The following is a 22291-nucleotide window of genomic DNA, read 5'->3' on the forward strand; positions in this document are numbered from 1 at the left end:
CAGTCACAAAACTAAAATATATTCAAATTCTGCCTACTAAACAATAAAGATAGCGCTGCTACAGCCACCATTTCACAACATTGAGCCACCATTCAGAACAGAGAAACCATTACTTACATATCCTACTATATGTTATCAATAAATTGAAAGTTGACATGTTGCAGAGGCCTTTGCGCATGAGGACAATATACTTTCTATTCCAGGTCGTTCCCTATTACACCAAATTATCATGGTTTCTAAAACTTTTGCATGCTTTAGAATATATCCTGCTAACATAAGGTGACGTCGTAGGCCTGCAAATGCAAAGTCACGAATAGTGCAAGTTCTGAGGTATGATGAAAGGCATTGTGGAACAAATGTTGGTTCGTCCCAATTGTCTTGGTCATCTTCTGTAATATAGTCATCCTCATCTAGATCGCTTCGTATATTCTGTTAATAATACACAAAATAAAACAAAACATAAAGATGTGTTATAAATAAAATATAAAACCAAATATGATTCTTAAACTTAACAAACCTGATAAAGGTCGAGATTTTGAAGCTTAGGGCAGTGATTGAGCACTTCTACAACTACATCCCAGTTGTAGTTAAGCACCAAGTGGGTCAAGTTATGGAAGATAGGAAAGTTAGTAGGGTGATAGCCCTAGATTATGTAGAAAGACAGCATTAGAACCTAAGACGAAATTCCCTAAAATAATGTAAGAAATAAATTAAAAGCACTCATGTCATATATTAAAATACATTGCACATCATAAATCACAATCATAGTATCATGTCATAAGAAGAAGGAGTTAGAATACTTTATTATCATTTTAAGGTTGACTTGTTGTTCTTGAATGTCTCTCTTGAATAATTATAGAATAAGATCTTCACCCCCTTCTTTCCTAATTCCAGATGGGATAGATATAATTCTCTTAAGTTTCTCTCATAAGAGATAAGAACTATAAGTTATTGTGCGAGAAATTGATGAGGGACCTATCCTTTAAGGTAGGATTACTACGATTCTATCCATCCCTTTTACTTATATTCATAAGATATCAATCCATACTCTTTTATGATAAGTTGTAATCGTTTTGCCCATCATCAATCTATTCAACTTTAGACTATATTTTTCAAGTAAACTCGTTCGTATAATATCCATTGACACAAGATGAATATTCCATGACTCATTAAGATATCATTCAATCAATGAAAGAACCAATACTTATAAATAAAATTTCTAACAAATAAAATACAGATAAATCACACTTTCTTTTCTTCATTTCATTCCATTTACATGCATCATATATATATGAATAATAATCAAACAAAATTACCTTCCAAAGCTGTATGCGCATATACTCCAAATTTGAAAGTGCTTTCACCCAATAATCGCAACGACAACCAATAATATACGCTCTATTCAACTTACTTAAGCTTGAACTATCAAAATCCAAAGGATCCGTTCTAAAAGAATACACATCAGACACTTTCAAATCTTCAAGAACAGGACATCCACCTAGAAGCAACAAAAAATCTTCATATTTATCAAAGTAAATATCATTCAAATGAAGAGCTTTAAGCGATGGAAATCCAACAAAATTAAAACAAGAGTCTTCTTCCACACTGAACCAACGAAGCTTAAGAACAACTAGGGTTCTACAACTAAAAACACTAATAGGTAAATTAGGTCCTGTATGACCAGGATCATAAACAACACTGAAAGTAAGATTAAGAAATTGAACATTCTGTTTAACAACATAGTTAATCCAATTGATAACATTGGGAAAGCTTTTATGATAAGCAATGTAAGGGTAATCATATTCAATGTCGAGCCAGAAACGGTCGATTGAATGAGAACCAGCGCGTTCTCGTGAGAACAAAAGAGTGTCGACGAATTCGTTGAAACGGTTATTATCTGCTAGGGTTTTCACTTTGATGTTGCCGAAGTTAAGGGCAGGAATGTAATTCCATAGACGACGCAATCTCTTTGAAAGAATGCTTGCTGCGATTACTTTTTTGGTGGGAAGAAGAGAGAGAATCTGGCAGATCACTTCGTCCGGTAAACTTGCGAAACTTCCGGTCTCATCCGTTGAGATTTCGCGGTGGGAAGACATTAGTATACAAGTAGCTTTGATTGAAAAAGATTCAATTCAATGCATTTAGATTTTAAGATCAGAAGATATATATAGGTACCGTGAGTAAAAAGAGCAGAGTTTGTTACAAGTAACAACTCCATAGAACCAGGGTTTATGGTTTATGAAAAAGAGAAACTACTTTCCAAAAATATCTTTTATTAATGGTATAAGTAAAATAAATTAAAATTGAAAAAATAAAGTAATTAGTAAGAAAAGACATAATAGAAAAAGAAGCATAATTTGAGATAAGAATGATATATAATTTGGGACAGAGTGAGTATTTTCTATTGAAAAATAATTGAATTTAAAACTTGATAAAAATAAAAAAATTACATTTTTTATGAGTCATGCTAACTAGTGCAATAAAGATATTTCTTAAAAAATTATTTAAAAAAATAAAAGTAAGATATTATGTAGATAAATTTAAATTTTTAAACTACTAAAATTTTATTTTTAGTGTCTTAAGAATTACCCTTGAGTCACTTATTAGTATTTCCCTTTTCATACAAGTTATTATGTCCAATAAAATTTATAATAACTAAATTATTATAAGGATATTACTTTTTTTTAATGAAATTTATAAGGATATTACTCTAAGATTCTCCTGCATTTTCCATGAATTAAATACTAAAATAGGCTATAACAAATTAAATATAAACATTTTAATAAAAATACAAAATTTGGACTCCGGGTCATTGATATTAAAGGGGTTCGCAATGCAGATTCAATTGAAAAAGATAATTATGATCCAAATATTAAATTACCATGATTCAATTTGATTTAGATGACTTCTTTATAAAATCTTAAACTAAATCAATTAAATGTGATTTATATTGAATTAGTTGATCTTATTTAAAATTATAAAAACAAAATCAACTAATATTAATACTAATATTAGAATGTCACGATGAATTATTAATTTGATGTTAAATATTATATATATTATACGAAGAAATAACATTGAGGAATGTCAATTATCAATTATATTTAAAATAATGAAATAGTAAAAAATAAATAGATTAAATTAAATCAATAAGTACTATTGAAAAATAAAAAATCAACACATAAAATATTAATAAATAAAAAAGAAATTAATAAAGTTTATAAATGCAGTGGGGTTTAGTTTTCTAAAAGTAATATGAAATTCAATCCGATGGAACATTTTTTATAAAAGGAGATCTTTAAAAGTTCAATAACTTCAATTTTATACAGTTTCATTATTTTTAGATCAGATGACAATTGTTATTTGGATCGATTTAAATTTTCAAATAACCTCATCCTTGGTTAAATTTTCAAATAACCTCATCCTTGTCTGTGGCCTAAAAAATGGCACAATATTCGTGTTGATAAAACTCAATTTCTTTTGAAATATTTTCAACAAAGTGGGATGAGAATATAACATTCTCATATTTGCTACAAGTTTGTAATAAGTATTTCCAAGTATTATTTATTCTTAACACGAGTTTTCACTTTCATATTTCCATGTTAGAGGGTAAGAATATTTTATTATTATAAAAATAAAATCAAATACATCAAAAATTTTAAATATTTTTTTTAACCTTATGATTTATATACGTATAAAAACACATATTTCTAAAAGCTTATGACATAATTTGACTTTAAAACATCCATAATCATATAAATAAAGTTCGCCAATTTTATTTTTTAGAAAAAAATAATTGTACTCATGTTCCTTTCGCATTATATTAAATGTCTCATTTATATTATATTAAGTGTCTCTTTATATTAACAACAAAGTATTAAACTACTTTCACACTAATATACATTTATTTATTATATCTCAATTCATCTAGCAACTACACTACCTACTATTTATAAAAATATTTTAGTAAATAAAACTTATCTATAACTCAAATCAACTCAACTAATTATTTTCTTAAAATTATGCACAATCCAAATGTTGGTGACTATTTGCCTTCCCCGTGCTCGTGTGTCTATCTTTTGGATAAAATTGATTTCTTTACTTTTGAAAGCAAGGAAAACGAAAGTGCAGGGAGAGCATGGAATTATACATAGTCTGACTAACTAAGCTCTTTTATGGATATTACTGCAGATGTTTTACAGATTCAGATGCTCAAAGAACCCATTAATTCTTTGCATATTATACATTTGATCGTATACAAGGAAGGGTTCTTTTGACATCTAAAGTCAATTTTGCATCGGATCATGCTGTTTGTTAGTTGACCCCTTTGGGATCAATTTCACGTTCATACAGGATGTTATAATACTAGATGAGAAGCCTGCCAACTTTCTGGCTTAACCCACCGAAGCTTTACAATGTGGTTGCATGCCTGAATTGAAGTATAGAGACGTATTAAAATTTGTCGGAAGTTTCTTCCTTTGTCTGCACAAAACTTTTGAAGCATCATTAAGCTGTAGTCCTTGCATGGCTTGCGGATCCTTCATTAGGTAACATATCCGTATCATAGGAATGTCAAATCATTGAGAAAAACAAAAGAAATTAATAGCATACAGATGCCCATTAGCAAGATTTCCCTATGAAAATCACCACCTGCTGAAGCTGCACATAAAAAAGAAAAAAGAGTATTAAGACATTAATTAAGACATTAAAGCAAGTCAAGAAACCAGAACTCATGATTTTATCAAGTTATGATGCAACAACTAATGCTTTTAAATTAAAGGTAAATAGGTAATTATTAGAAACTACTCCTGCCTTCAACAAGTTCAAAATTAAAGGCAATACGGCCATACGGGTACGTTGCAGCAACTTGTCAACAGTTGTCCTTCACAGAGATACTACGTTTGATCTAAAAAAGAAGCACCTTGAATGCGATTTAAATTATGTTTAAAACCCACTTACTGTAACACAATTCTGTTTTGTGACCATCTTGCAAAACAATTCACTATCAAGACATACTTTTTAGATTTGCCTACTCATTTTCAGGTGAGGAAGCTAATCTAAATCGTAATCACATACTTTGAAACAAGAAAGTGTATCAGAATTAAAAGAACCCAAGCCTGTGGGCCTAAGGACCATTCCATGACGGACAAATTTACTCCAAAATTCTAATTTGAAAAAAAAATCCTGAAATGTTCCAGTATTAAACATGGTGTACTTTTATTCAAAATTACTGGTGTGGTGAACTGTTTAAAAATACTGGGTATCAATACAGCAAGCATTAGCAGCAACAAAAATATAGAACAAAGGCTTCAAAAGGACGCTTAAATAATGCGTCGTCAGCATCAAACAAATCTTATAGCCAATCCAACTATATCCAAGCAAGAGAAAGCAAAGAAGGGTATATGATGCAAATAAACTTACATGGAGAGGGCGGACTCAGTAAGTGAGATACCAACTTTTTAGATATCTCCTCATCTTGGAGAAGCTTGATTCCATGGGAAACCTTGGCTGCACGTGACAGATCAGGAGCAAGCCCAGTTGATTGGCTAGCAGAATGTGAGGTAGGGGAAGCAGCAGGAGAATAAGCTGGGGGGGAGGATGGTTTAGAATAAGATTTTGGTGAACGGTTAGATTGATATTTGAAGCAACCATATGAACAGGGATCTGGAGGATGCTCAGTCACAATGGAAGGTGAAGATGAGGATACTTTACAGTCAAAACAAGGAGGTTTCTCAGCAGTTGCAGGGGATATTGGAGAATAAGAGGGAGCATGAAATGGTGGTATTAATGGCTCAGAGTGATCAATTAACTGCGCGGATGGAGCAGGAGCGGGAGCAGGTGGATAAGCATGTAGTGTATCCTTTAGAAAAGAAGATAACCTGATTTCTTTGACTTTGCCAAAAACTACGTTATTAAGGCCAAGATTTTTTCTGGAAGAACCTCTTATTGTTTGAGCTATTTGTTTCAATCTTTGGGGCAAAAGGCTCCCAAACCCTTGCATGACTGAAGCCTGCACTACCACAGGAGAAGCTACCGTTGAGCCGTGTGCATTTGTAATTTGCACATACACATTCTGCGATGGCAAACAATTATGTAGATGCTTGTTATAGAAATATGTGAATGGACTTAAATCCAACTACTAAAATTTTCTTGCAGTCAGTAGATCTTAGGCTAAGGTATACGCAATAGATTGACTTTTGTATTCCATCAATGTAATTTCAATTTATCATGGTATTAAACAAGGCAAACTCCTCATTCTTAATCAAATCATGCTTTAGGATATGCTAGCTTGATTAGGCAAAGAAAGACAATTATAAAATTGAACACTAATGAAGTTAGATGAAAACAAGAATGTAGAAGATGACAATGTATCTGGACTTGTCTGTATTAAAAAAGACATTGCTTTCCATCCACTCAAAAACGTAGTACATACTTAAATATGGCCATAGAGATCCACTATGAGTTATCAGCTTCTACTTAGTAAAAGACAATTGGTTATTTAATCTTTGGCCAAAAAATGCAAAATAACAAGAATAATAGCTACAACAACAATAGATAATGAATCTTTCTTATAGAATAAATTTCTACAGCCTTCATTGTTAAGTTAAATATTAGAAATTCTGCTCTCTCTGCTCCTTCCATGAATATTTCAGTAAGTTGTGCAGGAAAAATAAAAAAGCAGACATGAAAATTTTGTTTTGTTTTGATTAGATTCTAACTGATTTTGAGAGAAATCTGATATATAGTTCAACTTTAAGGTTTTGACTTTTGAGTGAAGTGGCACTTATAAAACCAAATTGCAATTCACAAAATAATAAGTGAAACAGGTTATGAGACTACACCTCGTCAGACATCAGCTGCAATCCAAACTTCAATTCTTTCTCAAAGTCATCAAACTTATCAAGTACTTCAGATATTGAATTATTAAGAGTAAACTTAAACAGAATCTTGGGTATCTGCCAAATAGATGCAGACTGCACTGGTATTACACTTAACCCACCAGGAAACTTCAAGATCTCAAACATAGATGTGTTTCCAATTACTGATGTGGTGAAAGTCAGGTTGGATTGCTGGAGAAACAGTTCAATTAATGATGACCTCAGCACACTCAAGAACACTGGATTTATTGGAACGTTCATTGGATCAGAGAGAACACCTAATACCACGTCAGACCAATTAGGTGCAACACTTTGGTGCATGGATAGGATAGCCACCTGTTAAGAGTAAATAGCTTATGAGCCAATTTTTTAAATCTCAGTAGAGTCCCGAGGAAAAAATTGTAAGAGTAGAAGCTTGGCTAAGACCTTTGTATTTGGCAGACCAATTTCACCAAAGATATCATCTTCTAATCCTTCAATGTAGGGAATAAGCTGTGAAACTGGTTTTTCCAGCCTGAAGGATGCCTGAACAGTAGCTGAAAGTTTTTCAAGGAAAAAAAAGTATTGTCAATATATTCAATAATATCACCAACATTAAGAATTCAAATGGAGATCTTTACACAAAAGATTAATCACAGGAAAATAATACAAAAAGAAACCATAACAAACTTAGGAGTGATAGTTACGCATATCACATGTACAATGCAGTACAAAGGATTTGTTTAAATCAGTAAAAGATTGCAATTTGCAGCCTCAAATAATTTACTTATTTTGGAGGTAGTCACACACTGCTAATCTATCAATGCAGTGGTCTAGGACATTAGTGAATTATATTTTTCTGACAATTTTATAACTATGGAGCTCACAGTTTTCCTGGATTCCTAATATATATATCCTAATACTCTCTAACTATATTTTATAAAATCATGGATAATTAACATGAAATTTTTTATGGTGAAGCATTGTCAGGCTGTTTTACAGCAGTAAGCAGCTGAATCCAAGTTTTTAAACATTCACGAGTGAATAAAACACTCAGTAGAATGATACTTAGATAAATCAAGATTACAAAGATAATAAATTCTAAATGCAATTTACAAGATGAATAATTAGACTCACTGTTACCTAAAAGATAGTAAGATACAACGAATCTATTTTACTTCTATATAATGAATCTAATACTACTTGGAAAGTGAACATTAATTCTATTCTATTTCCAACTTAACTATTACCATCAAATTTTTATGCATAAAAGGATTTTATTTTTTTATTCTTTTTTCAAAAAAAGTAACACAGATAGCTTAGCTGGTTTACCTAAAAGGTAACACATTACACATTAAAAAAGGTGATCAATTTACGGGATAAGATTACTTATATTGATTATTTGAAAAGTAGACCAAACATCAAGAGTGTCTTCAATAGTTGTAAAACAAGATGTGTTGCTAGCAATCCTCTTACCAAGTCTTTAGCACTGACGCTTCTGAACGAAAGTGTGTCCAGTGGCTGACATGTGTCGGTGTCAGACACCGACACGACATCGACACATGTGACTACCTTCAATTAATTTATTTTCTCAATTTTTTACTGGTGTCAGTGTCATATCTGGTGTCCGTGTTTGAGTTGGTGCTTCATAACTTACCAAGCATAATACTCTCTTCCAAAGGTGAAGGCCAACAATAAGTCAATAGCCACTTACTGATGAATTAAATCTTCATTAGGATAATGTTTAGTCGAGTATCTCTGCTCCTGACTCTAACAAGTATGCTTCTAAACTCCAAGCTATATCCAGTTTTCCACAACACTAATCTAAATTATTTCCATTTCCATAGACACGCCTTTTAAGTATTTACTAAAAATATTTTTTTGCACGCAGAGTTACTGATAGCAACCCAGCCTTTTTAATTCTCAGGCCATGACAAAACAAATGATACATATACAAACTTTCACCACAGTTCGTAGTTTAGTATGCATATCAATAACCACATAAGGTAAGTCAAATTCATGACTAACAACACCCAATCAGAAAGACAACCCCAGTCATGCACATCAGATGCTATCATATCATTTGCACCTCCAAAAAAACCATGGTTTTGAATTAGCACAAATCACAGCTTCAAAGGTATTCATTTTTCATACCGATCCTCTTAAGTCTTAACATGTTATGCCTAAAATCTAACAAAAAGAAGAAAATCGAATCCTTATTTTTGTATTTGCAAAACATCAGACAAAACTGAAAAGTGATCACAAAGACCTGAATCAGTATAAATAGTTAAATACAATTCCTCAATTCAACAAACAACAAAGAAATTACACAGCAATTCACTGAAAACACCACAAAATCTAATTATGTCAAAAGAGCATCAGAATAAAAAACCGGTATCCTAACAACTCAAATCCAATCTAATACATCAAAATCACGAAAGAAAAAATTGAAACAAACAATCAACAACTGAAATAATTCGAATACGAAAAAAAATAGCGAAAACATAAAATCATTACACGAAATTGAAAAAAAAAGTAAAGGAAAGGGGAGAATAAAATCATTACCACTATTCTTAATTTCATCTTTTTCATCGAAGCTTAATTGAACTGTGTGTTTAGGAAGAATCCAGAAGATTCCAGAAAGGAAAGCCGATAAACTGAGAAAGAGAATGAACAGACACTTGAAACTGAAAGCTCTCAGAACCACCGAACACCGAGCACAATCACCGTGGTTCTCCCTCTGTTCTTCTTGCTGCACATATTGCTCTTCAATTTTCCCCATTGCCAAAGCATCTGGAATCTCTCTCTCTCTCTTATTCTGTTTCTCTCTCTAAATAATTAGACAACGCGGATAATTTGAATAGGGGAAGTTAAAGGAGCAGTGATGAAGCTGTTGTTGGTGGTGGCTATGCCTCTCTCTCTCTCTCTCTCTCTCTCTCTCTCTCTCTCTCTCTCTCTCTCTCTCTCTCTCTCTCTCTCTCTCTCTCTCTCTCTCCCTCTCTCTCTCTCTCTATAAAATTTCCTATTTTCACAGTGAACGTACACTCTGCAACTGTAAGAACCTCTGTAGTGTGATCTACGCTGGCAATTGTAATTTGTACATTCTAATCTCTTAATTTAATTATTATTATTATTTTAATTTTTAATTTTTAATTTTAGAGTTAACTTTTTTAGGCTACCGAACGTTGAGAAGAAGCAAAGGTGAAAAAGAAAGAGAAAGAGTATAAAGCTAAGGGAATATGTTACCACCATAATTTTTATATTAGTGCATCCTTATCATCATGTATTCTTTTATTTGACAAAAATATCATCATAAGTATAGGAGTAATTAGATTTTATTTTACACTCACAAAAATAGAAGTTATACAATTGTTTGATGAGTTGATTAATTATAATTTCTTTTTAGTTAATTGATTAATTATAAATTATAAATATAAAATAACTTTGCGTTGACATATAATTAATTGATTAGTTATAAATTGTGAATATAAAATAACTTTACATTAATATATATTCTTTTGACTTATATAATTTAATGATGATAATAATAATAATTAAAAAATAATCCAGTCATAAAAAATAATAATGTGAGCAAAAAATATTAAGTATTTTTATATTGAAAAAACATCATAATAATAAAAATATTTTATTCATACCTTCAATAATGTGTTTGTATATCATTTAGTAAAATAAAAAGTAACGGTTTTATGGAATATTTAATCTATGTGTGTATTACATAATATTAAATTAAAATTAAATGAAAAAGTCAAATTTAATAATAATTGATTTACAATTAAGGAAAGGACTCATTGACCAATACTTTATTAGGTCAAACAAGAGTATATCCAATCAATTTAAATAGTAAATTTTGTATAAATATTATTTCTTTTATTTATATTGGACGGAGTCCATCATTAAAAAATTGTGTGTATTTATTATTATTATTATTATTATTATTATTATTATTATTATTATTATTATTATTATTAAGGACTCATTGACCAATACTTTATTAGGTCAAACAAGAGTATATCCAATCAATTTAAATAGTAAATTTTGTATAAATATTATTTCTTTTATTTATATTGGACGGAGTCCATCATTAAAAAATTGTGTGTATTTATTATTATTATTATTATTATTATTATTATTATTATTATTATTGTCGTCGATAAATAACAGGTTTATTGTTTATTGTTAATGAAATAAAGTTTTTTTAACAAGATAATTAACTTAAAACTAATTAGCTATTCATTTCAAACTTATTTATATGTCTCATTAAAATACAAATAAACCAAAATTTCACAACACAAGTGATTAATGACCAATCATATATTGAAAAATAAGTTGAAGTGATTAATCTTTAAAGTCATGTGTGGAGAAACTTTGATTTTAAAAAAAAAGAGTACAAATGAGAAGTGAAGTTTCTTTTTCTTTTTTGTAAACCAACGAGATAGATGATATGTGAATGTCACACGGCAATAAGAGGGAAACTATAATTTAGATTGGCCAACGCTCTCCACTATGTCCCTATTTTGTGTTTATAAAACATAAGAGATGTCAATGTCTACATGTACATGGAATCTCTCTAGGAACTATACTCTCATAAGTCAAGAATGCAATTCCATGTTATATGCACATGATAATTTTGATTACATAAAGGCTAAAGGAGTTTCATAATTATTTTTAAATAATTAATATTTAATTTAATATAAGGGTAATGTCGTAATGAAAAGTGTGGTATGGAATTTTATTTTATTTTTGAGAAAGTGGTAAGGAAGTTAGAACATAGAAACGTGTGACTTATGTGAAGAGTAGCAGAAGAAACTGGCGTTTGGTGCAACACCAAGAGAAAAAATAAATTTAAGAAACTAACCAACCACCAAGAATTTGATAGTGCATATACATATAGCAACTTTCATGGTGGTTGGATTGTTGACATGTTCTTGTCTTCTCTTGACAATGTAGCAGCAACTCAGGGTGATAGATAAGATAACTGACACATACATAAATTATTCAAGGACTAAAAATTAAAATGGAAATATTTAATTAAGGGACTAAAAGTTAATGAAAAAAATTTATAAAAAATAAAAATAAAATTATAAGATTTTATAAAAACTAAAAATTTATTTAAATCTTTCTTAATTCTTGTACAATCAATGAAACATTGTTTTTGCCAATTACTAGTTTCTTTGGAGTATAATCTTAGTGAACCTGTAAACTAATTGAGTACAAGTATTAACTTTAAGTGGTTTAATATAAGTACTATTTTGGAATTCTAGCAAGTATTTTATATTCTTTTGAATGTTAACAAACACATTTTTTTTATAATTTTTTTTTGAAGCAATCAATAAATGTATAAATAACTATTTTGGAATTCTAGCTAAAATTTTATAATGTTCACCAGAAATGCAAACATTTTATAAGTTTATTAATTCTTGTCATTCATCTTTCTTCTTATATTTCTTCTTACATTACTATAGTTGGCGTTTTAGATTTAATCACATTTTTGTTATTAATAAAACATTTATTTTTATTACAGAAATTAAACTGAAATGATTTGTGAATATTTCTAAAATTTAGTATCATAGCTATATCTGACTCTATCTAGTTAATTGTTTTCCATTTTTTGCTTTCATTTTTTATTTGAGTTTTTTAAACAATTATTGATGCTGAATATACTTGAAAAATAATAATTTTTTTAACACAACAATTTTGGAGTTTAAGAGTTAATTGAGTTAATCTGTTATTAAAGCTTACATCTTTAAAGTTTATCCTTAGAAATGATTGTGAAAAGACATATTTCAAATCATCATAAAATGATATTTTGATACATGCACCTAATTTTTATTTCTATATGAAGGAAATTTCAAAATCAAGTCAAAATTACAAAATTATTTAATTTAATTAATCACTTTTGTATTCCTACAAGAGATATGGCCAGTTTTAGCCAAACAGAGCATAAGCATGACTCGTCTCTCTACTCCCACTTCTACTCTGACTCTGCCATTCAAATATAGAATCGATTCTCGTCCTTCGCAATCAAATCTTATTTTCTCATCCGCACGACCAAAACTCAACATCATATTACCATCATCCGTATCTAATTCTGAGAAATGGAGGAACATGGTTTCATTCTTCCAAGGTTATCTCAATGGAGGCAAAAACAATTATGTTCAGAGCCTCAAAGTGGAGCTCTATGAAACTATTGAACCACTTGACCGAGGTGCTGAAGCTACTTCTGAGGACCAACAACGTGTGGACAAGGTTAATGTCAAAACTGTACAAACATAACATGTTACATGCACAATAATTTAGGGCCAGTTTATTTTCCTATTTTTTTTTAAAAAATAAATTTGTATTAATTTTCATTGCTAACAAAGTAATTGACAAACTTATCAATTGTAACTATTTCTGAAATAATTAAAATGCCAAAATAACTTATTTTACTATTTTAAAAAATGCATCATTACTAACTACTATTTTATTTTTTCTCAATCAAAATGTTCACTTCAAAAATCTCGCATTTCTCTAGATTGCTTGTAAACTTGAGGCTATGAATTCTGTTAAGGAGCCTCTCAACTCTGATTTGCTCAATGGAAAATGGGAGCTTTTATATACAACATCTCAATCAATTTTGCAAACAAAGGTTTGTCTGTAGACTCAATTTTAGCAACTTAATTTTGCTTGACTTACATTACCTGATTAGTTGATCTCAATTCAAACAAGAATTATACATAGGAGTCATTCTAATTCCATTTTTGATGTTAAACTATGCTAGAGACCAAAATTCTTGCGACCAAATGGAAAGATCTATCAGGCAATTAATGTAGATACCTTGAGAGCTCAAAATATAGAAACTTGGCCGTTCTACAACCAGGTACTACAGTTCTAACCATCAGTTCAATTAGTATTTGTTTACATTGTGTAAATCCATGTTGTGGAAATGGGAATCAAAATCTGGCTTTGGTATGAGCTGTTCAATTGAAGAATTCATTGAACATCAACAAAACCTAGTTAACCATGTATTTGAATTATGTGAACCAACTATTTTGTTGTCGATTTTTGTGTCAAAATATCATATCTCCAAAAGTAAGTAGCAATGTCTTCTTGTAATATGATGTTTTGATAAACAAGTAAGACCATTTTCAAACTTTTTGATAAACAAGTTGTTAGAATAGAGAATTGGTGAATCTACCACACAAAATCATCTATATAAAACCCAATTTTGACATACATCAAAACACTAAGTCTATCATAGAGAAACTTGCACTCACACAAGTCCTTGGTGCTAACAGTATAAGTAAATGAATCTAAATAATTGGTTAATTGTAATTTTGTCTGTTTAACTTCATCAAATTCAAAATGTTTTGTAGCCTTCAAATTTTCACTATTGCTGCAGGCCACTGCCAATTTAGTGCCACTTAACTCAAGAAGGGTGACTGTCAAGTTTGATTTCTTCAAGATTGCTAGTTTGGTAAGAAATGGGTACTGTTAGTAATAATTTGGTTATTCTGCAGCTTAGGCTAACAGTGATCTTTCAGGAAGAAAACTCTCCAGTCATTTTATAATCTAATCTGATTAAAATGATCACTGGATGATATTTTAACAGAAGATTGTACATTTAAGTTGTGGCTAATTACTGACTATGTCATGGTTTGTGTTCTGAAGAATATGTTTTCCTGACAAATGAGTGTACCATGATAACTACAGATACCTATAAAATCACCTGGCACTGGTCGTGGCCAATTGGAAATTACTTATTTGGATGAAGATTTAAGGTGAGTTGGTTTGGTGCTCATAGAACTAATTGTCCTTTCTCACATGCTCATATCTTGTTTCTTTTTGGAATTCAACATTAGTTGTACTTTAAAATTAGTAGAATATGGTTAAGTTAATAATGAGTACATTTCATCAATAATGCATTAATAATGAGTCAGGGGTTAGTAGTCTAAGTTGATTAAATATGAATTTCTCTTTCTTCTGACTGAACCTTACAGAATATCAAGAGGTAATAGAGGCAACCTATTCATCTTGAAAATGGTAGATCCATCCTATAGAGTTCCACTTTGATGTAAGTGCTCCAAGAATTGCTGGTAGTGGCCTAGTTGGTACCTTCAAAACTTTGCAGCATGAATTTATGCTACCAAAGTTCAAGTCAAGAAATGGTTCACTTTGTCTGTCTATTATTTCTATCCTTTTATGCTTCTTTCTGTTTTACAAGTATTTAACTTCAATTATATCCAGTTAATTTCTACCCTTCTATGCATCATCTATTATCGCCTTTGACGGTGTAATCGATCACGCAACCTTCTATTCGTGCAACTATCATTGTATGTAGCCACTGCTGAGCCATCTGATACAGTTCAACCTTCCCAGCACTCTTGATCAGTAAAGGTGTAATCCATGGATGGATAGTGGGGTGCAAAATGTTCTAGAAATTCTCCATAACAGTTTTGTGTAGCAAAATGAATAAATTATTTATAATAGTAAGGATTAATGAGCCAACAATTAAAATATTTAATCTAAATTCACTTGTAGTTGCAGGAGGGTCAGTTTTGGTTCTATGCAACCGATGTCAAGACTTTGTTTTTTGAATAGGTCTATTCAAGATGTATACTTCTGAAACTCACATAACACACTCTTGCAAATAAGCATTAATATATTCGAATTTAACTGGAATTTAAGTCACATAGCAACTCATTAAAGCATCTGCAATAGAGATCTGTCATTTAGATGTGATCTATCATTTAAGTACTCAATTTGTACACATCCCTTATTTTACAATTTTTTATGGTTAGTACTTAACAAATAACCAATCTCCAAAACTCCAATCCAGCGATTCAAAAATGTTATTCAAACGTGTCTCATAAATAAATCTACTCCAAATAATACTAATTTATTTTAGTTTTTAGTCTCTATACATTTTACTATTTTGTTTTTAATTTTTATAAAATAATTTTGTCAACTTTTAATCCCTTAAAATTTTTTATTTTCATTTGTTGGTTCTTAGTTTTAGACCAACTATTGTGTATATTTTAAATTTTTTTTAATAATTTTTTTGCAGTAATATTTAAGACATTACAAAAAAAAATTCTATAAAAATTTAGAATTTTTAACAAGTAAAAATTAAATATGAATTTTTAAGTACAAAAACCTTAAAAATTTATATTTAAGTTATCATTCGTCGAAAATCCTTTTTTATAAAAATATGATAATAATTTTTTATAAAAATCGAAAACTTATTTAACACTTTATTTTAATATTAATCATACTTGATCCTAAAGATATATAGAGGTCTTATCAAAGACACTCTCCCTAATAGGTATCATTATAGTTTTCTGTCCAATGGGTAACTATTTGGTACCTATGCTAACGGGTTAAGCATTTCCTATTTTGGAGATAGTCTTACTATATTATTCCTTCAAAGCAGTATTATTTTTCCTTCTTTTAACGGTTTAACAATAAAAAAATTAATTAAACACGTAAACATTGACTATCAGTGCAAATTTTGTTTATATTAAATAGCATCACATTTTAATTGTGGGAATGGAGGTGTGCTGTTTTTAAAAACCAAATTTAAGAACCGTCCATTAGATTTTTTTTTACCCAGTCCAATAGATACTTATAATTGGATATTGTATTTAAAATATAAAATACACGAAAATAATAAATTAATTTTTTCAACAACATAATCATTTTTTTTGTCACATTCATAATTTATATTTGTAAATATTTACACCAATTATTTTAATTTCAAACCAACAAAATTAAAATTTTAAATTCTCTTAAATTTTTAATAAATTCATGTAATTTTTTAAAAAATTTGATTGCAATAATCATAAGATCATAAACACTCAATTAAATTTTATAAAAATAATTTAACAAGAGAAAATTTGAGTGGGGATAGATTTTAGAGTTCTTGAAATTAAATATTAAATACAAAATTCTCTTAATATATGCCATGAAATCATATGAAAATTTATTATGTTGTTTATTTATTTAATTGATAACAAAACTCAAACTACCATTTTAAAAATCTCTAACTAAAAATGATTGTAATGAAGTTATGATTAAAAATAGTTCAAAATTATAACTTTTACAAACATAAATGACTTTTCTTGATATAAAAAAAGAGTTAAAGAATCAATTTGATATTTTCGTATAACTTAAATAACTACACGATAGATTTTGTCTATTAAATAGAGAAAACAACTTATTTTTGTTTATGAAAAAACAACGACTTTATTTGTTTGAATGTGTGAGATATCAAGTCTTTAAATATATATATATATATTTAAATTTTTTTAATATATAAAAAAAAATTGATATAAATTTCATTTAGAATAAATGAGATTTGTAGTAAATCTTAGTTTAATTGATAAATACATATATTGTTAAACATTATATTTCGGATTCAAAATATGAAATGTTGTGTATGTAAATTTTTAGTGATATTTATCATTTAATTTATTGACAAAAAATAAAAATAAAATATTCTATAAATATAAAGTTATTTTAGATCAACAATTAATTTATTATGTGATTAATTAAATAATTACAATTGAATAACATAGTAAAGTTGTTTTACATTAATAATAAATCTACTTTAATTTCAATTATTGTGAGGTAATTTCAATTTTATTTGTTAATTTAGTTTTTTTAAGTATATTTTGGATTGGTTAGTTGATAGCAGAATGTGTGTGATTTTTTTAATTTTGATACATAAATGGTAAAATACTAACAAAATATACTTTAAATATACAGAGATATGTAAGTAAAAAGAGTTTTAATATAAAATAGTAAAATTATTAAACCTGTATATAAGTTACAATTAAAAAAATGTCAGATGACTACAAAGTGTCAAAGTTAGATATCTTTTAGAATTTCAATTAACATGAGATCATACAGTGACGTGGCGTCAATTGAGTGGGCAAAAATGGGGTGCAAATAAATAGCGACCGAGGGAAGCAGTCATTGTGGAAATCGAAATAACGAAAAGACAGACAGTACTTCTCCATCAATCAGAAGAAGCGGTTAGAGTATCGTCGTATCCTCCTCCGTTACTGTTGCCGTTTCCGTTTCCGTTCGACAATGGGATGCATGGCTCCCACTCCTTCTATCTCCTCCCTTATCTCACCATCCCAAGCCCACCGTTACCGTTTCCGTTTCCCCTCTACTAACAACCTTTACCCTACTACTAATCTTAATCTTCTCCCCACGCGCACCCTATTCAATTATTCACCACGCGCTCATCGCAACGTCCAACAACACTCCACTATCCCTCCTCCTCCTCCTCCTCCGCCTCTGCCAGAAAAGAAATCATTCGCCGTCGCCACCGGCGAACTCTTCTTAGGACTAGCGGCGCGTCTCATTAAAAGCCGCGGTCCCGACTCCGATTCGGATCCCGTTGCCATGTTTGAGAAATCGAATTCAAATTTAATGTACAACGATAAAGAGAAGGAGAGAATTGGGGCTGTGATGGAGGATGAGATTCAACCCGATGTTATTTGGGAGCAGAGAGTGAAAGACATTGAGGCTGAGCGCAATAGGCGAGTTGTAACCACACCTGGATTTAGCTTCTCTGCCGCTGGTCTTCTCTTCCCTTATCATCTCGGTGTTGCTCATTTTCTCATTCAGAATGGTTACATTAAGGTTCCTCCATTTTTTTAATTGAATTGTCACCTTCACTCTTCTATTCTAGTAATTAGTAACGATTAATTAAGTTATAAGTGCTTATCATATAAATCATTAAGTCAAACAATTTTCATATAAGCTATTAGTTGTTATAAAGAGTTATCCTAGACAGCGTTTGGAAATAAAATATGTCATAAACTCTTCCAAATAGTCTCACAAGTGATATGTCAATAGGCAAACTCAAATAATTCAATTTAAACTAGTGCTTAGTCTAGTTCCTTTGGAAGATGATATCAAATTAGAGAGGTTTTGTTCCTGGGAATTACAAATTGAAATTGTTGATAAGGTTTGTATGTTTACTTAGGGACTTAAATTGGATGCTTTTGAGTTTTGACCTGCTGGAGTTCACTAACAATATCTGGTTCATTTTGATAGTGATCTGGTTTTTTTTTTTTTTTTTTGTGCTTTCAAGTGTAATATTGGAATTGCTTTGCTAGGTGCTAGCTTCTAGGAACTCTTGACTTTGTATTTCCTTGTTGGCATACTATGCTTGTTCCACAAGTTATTTAATCTACTATGTTGGAAAGACTTTTATGTTGGAACTCTTGGTTCAAGTTTTGAGTTTATAATGATAGTTTTATGATGCATATCCAGGAAACCACACCGTTAGCTGGTTCTTCTGCTGGAGCTATAGTCTGTGCTGTGATTGCTTCGGGAGCTAGCATGGAAGAAGCAATGAAGGCTACTAAAATATTGGCTGAAGATTGTCGGAATCGAGGGACTGCGTTTCGTCTGGGGGTATGCCTCTATTCTTGAACTGGAATGGAATTACTTCATGTAGTTGGTCTCACTCTCAATCTTAGTTGTAATGCTTGTTTGCTCTTGGTCTTGTCTTGCCCCCTTCGTCAAGTATCCTTTGAACTTGAAATGTGGATAATGTAAATCCAGTTTACTATGTGTTGAAACTGGAAATTTAACTTTTATTGGGGCAACAAAAGTCAAACTCTAGACTACAAACTATCCCAAAAAATTTAGCTAGTTTTATATGACATTGATATCAAGAACCTTGGAGACAAATGTGAAATAAGATCACTGTGCTTTTGGGCACCCAAAAGAAGCCTTGATAGATGGTATTTGGTTGGTACAAGGTCATGTGGTAAGTGGTTACCTATCTTGAAAGTTTATAAAGTATCAGGTGAATGGTAAAAGAAAAAGCCACTTCAGCATTTTGACAAGATATAATATTTTTGAGATATATATGTTGATGATATTTTAATTAATCGATATAACTGTTTTTGAAAGCAAATGGGAGCCTATATGATGTGCACAGGTCTGTGAGAATGTAACCAAATGATTATCCATAATGGAAAACTGATATTGTCTTTAATTGTGATATTATGCAAGTGTTTTTTTCTTTTTATTTTTTTGGAAAAGAATGTTCAAATCTCATAGTGTGATGTTCTTTACAAGATATAATTCCTTTTGTGGTGTAACTCTTTTCTCTCCATAGGCTGTTCTGCGTGATGTTCTTCAGACGTTTTTGCCAGATGATGCTCATATAAGATCCAATGGGAGAGTTCGAGGTAATATTGGGTGTTCTGCACCTCAGCTATTTGTATTATGGAGTTGGTGTCTTGTACAAAGAATTGAACTGGAAAATCTTCTTATTTTGTAGGACTAGTTAACGAAAGAAAAACATAGCATGTATTTTTCTACATTAATTTATATTTTTTCTTTTAGCTATTGAATTACATTCATAATTGTATGGTTTATTAGTTTATTAAATTAAACAAAAAGAAATGTGGATTCTGTTTATGAACTTTGGGGCCAAAGAAGTGAATTTGGTTGAGTTCCTTGTCATTATTAGTGACATAAGAAGTTTTTTCAAGTCGTGCCATGTCTTAATATGTACCTTCTGTTGCAGTTGCCGTGACACAGCTTCTTTGGAGACCCAGGGGTTTGTTGGTGGATCAGTTTGATTCCAAGGAAGATCTCATCAATGCAGTTTTTACTTCTTCCTTTATTCCAGGGTGATTTGTTAGTACACTATATTACTGTGGTTGCTTGTGATGTTTTTACTCTTTATAGATGGTTAAGTAAATTTCAAACCTCATACTCCCTCCAGATATCTTGCACCAAAGCCAGCAACAATGTTTCGAAATCGACTATGCATTGATGGGGGTTTGACGTTGTTTATGCCACCAACATCTGCAGCACAAACGGTATTTTTATTAATTTAGTTACTAGTTAGACTATTTACCCAATTGATTGGTTATCTGGTGAAACTATAGTTTACATGCATTTGAAGACCTTATAAAACATTGTTTTTTTGTTTTGGACCTTCTATTAATTTAGTTCTGTGACATTTATCATTTAAGAGTGAATTCTTTCATCCGAATACTTTTTCCTAGTTCATGAGCTTAATAATTCTGGTTTGCATGTAAATGATGATTGCATACTCAGTCACTTGTTACATGGTTTCATATGGAGGGTTTGATGTCATACGAAGGTTGAGATTGTTATTGAATAATATTCCAATACAATATTTAGAATTTAGATAATCTACCAAAGATTAATTAAGAGTACACTTCAGGGTTGGAAATGCTTTTTTAGGTTGTTCGTTTTTTTAAGGTACATTTCAGTTTCAGAGTGAACCTGTGGTATATTACTTTTATAATATACATGTTGTAATGAGCTCAAAAAATTGAACTTGTGTGACTCTATTCAGCAACTAATTTGTGGCATTGTGATAAATTGATGGCTAAGAAAATAATTCGGAGTTCTGACTTTCTCAGGATATCTGAGAAGAGATGAATGTATTTTTGCTTTTATTGAAGAAATTGATATAGAGCAAGAAAAAACTAAGTGTGTTTGGATAAGCTCATTATTCAAAATGTTCATGCATCACCATTCTTTTGCTTCAATTCTTTTGCGATTAAAAAGATTTATGATTTATCTAGTTTATTATTATATTTTAATTTTGTTAAACATTTACTGCTTTACAGGTCCGTGTTTGTGCTTTTCCCGCAAGTCGTTTGGGATTGCAAGGGATAGGGATTAGTCCAGATTGCAATCCCGATAATGCATCTAGCCCCCGCCAGGTAACCCTGCATTTTGTTAGTTAGCATAATAATCTTCTTGACGTCAAGTAGATGAGTGATGAGTATTTTGGGCGGAACCATTTCAGCTTTTCAATTGGGCACTTGAGCCAGCAGAAGATGTAATTCTTGACCGACTCTTTGAGCTTGGATATCTTGATGCTGCTGTCTGGGCAAAGGAAAACCCAGTTGAAAAATTAGTTCAGGACGATAGTCCTGCTCCTGCGTTTGGAAAAGGCATTGCGGAGTAGCTCATTATGTAGATCAAAGATGCATGAGAAAACAACAAATTGAACTCAATTATGCTACCCTTGAAATGGGCATCACATTAGCAAAATAATCATTGGGAGAGAGCCACACAACTCATAACTTCTAAGGGTATATAGATTCGTTTCTTACATATATTTATTGTATATATTGTTGTGGACGAGAAGAGGGGAAGAAAAAGAAAGTAGAGACTTGTTATTTAAAAGTTACAAAATAGGGGGGTCACTTAGTTTGAAATCTCTGATTTATTGTGGAATTACAAATTAATAGAATTTACAGCACCAGTTTCCCTGTGAATGACAAAGTTATGGTCATAAGCTAATATATTTTAATTGATTCTTAATTTTGCATTTGGAGAAAATTGTAAATTAAGGGGACATTTGGACTTGTTTATTTGGATTTATAAGTAGCTTATCACATGTTCATGAACTA

At 30.6% G+C, this 22291-nt stretch overlaps 4 protein-coding genes across 4 annotated transcripts; 2 read left to right on the plus strand and 2 right to left on the minus strand.

The window, feature by feature from the left end:
* LOC101493664 (FBD-associated F-box protein At5g56370-like) lies at positions 1-2258 on the minus strand. Its single transcript, XM_004485454.4, has 3 exons — positions 1317-2258; positions 518-643; positions 1-429 (listed from the first exon to the last, which is right to left on the minus strand). The coding sequence occupies exons 1-3, from the start codon at positions 2094-2096 to the stop codon at positions 136-138; spliced, it is 1200 nt and encodes a 399-aa protein (XP_004485511.1). The 5' UTR covers positions 2097-2258; the 3' UTR covers positions 1-135.
* Positions 2259-4151: 1893 nt separating this feature from the next.
* Positions 4152-9934, minus strand: LOC101493343 (uncharacterized). Its single transcript, XM_004485453.4, has 5 exons — positions 9423-9934; positions 7305-7414; positions 6843-7214; positions 5422-6073; positions 4152-4659 (listed from the first exon to the last, which is right to left on the minus strand). Exons 1-5 carry the CDS (start codon positions 9637-9639, stop codon positions 4562-4564), a joined length of 1449 nt encoding a protein of 482 aa, XP_004485510.1. The 5' UTR covers positions 9640-9934; the 3' UTR covers positions 4152-4561.
* A 2837-nt stretch (positions 9935-12771) lies between these two features.
* LOC101494299 (probable plastid-lipid-associated protein 4, chloroplastic) lies at positions 12772-15120 on the plus strand. Its single transcript, XM_004485456.4, has 6 exons — positions 12772-13124; positions 13393-13506; positions 13639-13737; positions 14260-14334; positions 14571-14638; positions 14858-15120. Exons 1-6 carry the CDS (start codon positions 12825-12827, stop codon positions 14928-14930), a joined length of 729 nt encoding a protein of 242 aa, XP_004485513.1. The 5' UTR covers positions 12772-12824; the 3' UTR covers positions 14931-15120.
* A 2696-nt stretch (positions 15121-17816) lies between these two features.
* Positions 17817-22291, plus strand: LOC101494610 (uncharacterized). The gene is made up of 7 exons (XM_004485457.4): positions 17817-18512; positions 19149-19292; positions 20005-20077; positions 20419-20524; positions 20620-20716; positions 21500-21595; positions 21682-22291. Exons 1-7 carry the CDS (start codon positions 17952-17954, stop codon positions 21841-21843), a joined length of 1239 nt encoding a protein of 412 aa, XP_004485514.1. The 5' UTR covers positions 17817-17951; the 3' UTR covers positions 21844-22291.

The sequence above is a fragment of the Cicer arietinum genome, chromosome 1, assembly GCF_000331145.2.
Source record: "Cicer arietinum cultivar CDC Frontier isolate Library 1 chromosome 1, Cicar.CDCFrontier_v2.0, whole genome shotgun sequence".
NCBI lineage: Eukaryota > Viridiplantae > Streptophyta > Magnoliopsida > Fabales > Fabaceae > Cicer > Cicer arietinum.

Bases quoted from the DNA above. Each gene is read 5' to 3' on its own strand.
- LOC101493664 (XM_004485454.4), bottom strand. From the start codon at position 2,096: ATGTCTTCCCACCGCGAAATCTCAACGGATGAGACCGGAAGTTTCGCA. The intron at 644-1,316 runs GTAATTTTGTTT...TACATAATCTAG, and splicing joins TGCGCATACAGCTTTGGAAG to GGCTATCACCCTACTAACTT. The intron at 430-517 runs GTTTGTTAAGTT...TATTATTAACAG, and splicing joins AAAATCTCGACCTTTATCAG to AATATACGAAGCGATCTAGA.
- LOC101493343 (XM_004485453.4), bottom strand. From the start codon at position 9,639: ATGGGGAAAATTGAAGAGCAATATGTGCAGCAAGAAGAACAGAGGGAG. The intron at 7,415-9,422 runs GTAATGATTTTA...AAAAACTTTCAG, and splicing joins AGATGAAATTAAGAATAGTG to CTACTGTTCAGGCATCCTTC. The intron at 4,660-5,421 runs GTAAGTTTATTT...TTTTATGTGCAG, and splicing joins ACTGAGTCCGCCCTCTCCAT to CTTCAGCAGGTGGTGATTTT.
- LOC101494299 (XM_004485456.4), top strand. From the start codon at position 12,825: ATGACTCGTCTCTCTACTCCCACTTCTACTCTGACTCTGCCATTCAAA. The intron at 13,738-14,259 runs GTACTACAGTTC...CTATTGCTGCAG, and splicing joins CTTGGCCGTTCTACAACCAG to GCCACTGCCAATTTAGTGCC. The intron at 14,639-14,857 runs GTGAGTTGGTTT...TGAACCTTACAG, and splicing joins TATTTGGATGAAGATTTAAG to AATATCAAGAGGTAATAGAG.
- LOC101494610 (XM_004485457.4), top strand. From the start codon at position 17,952: ATGGGATGCATGGCTCCCACTCCTTCTATCTCCTCCCTTATCTCACCA. The intron at 18,513-19,148 runs GTTCCTCCATTT...ATGCATATCCAG, and splicing joins TTCAGAATGGTTACATTAAG to GAAACCACACCGTTAGCTGG. The intron at 20,078-20,418 runs GTAATATTGGGT...CTTCTGTTGCAG, and splicing joins ATCCAATGGGAGAGTTCGAG to TTGCCGTGACACAGCTTCTT.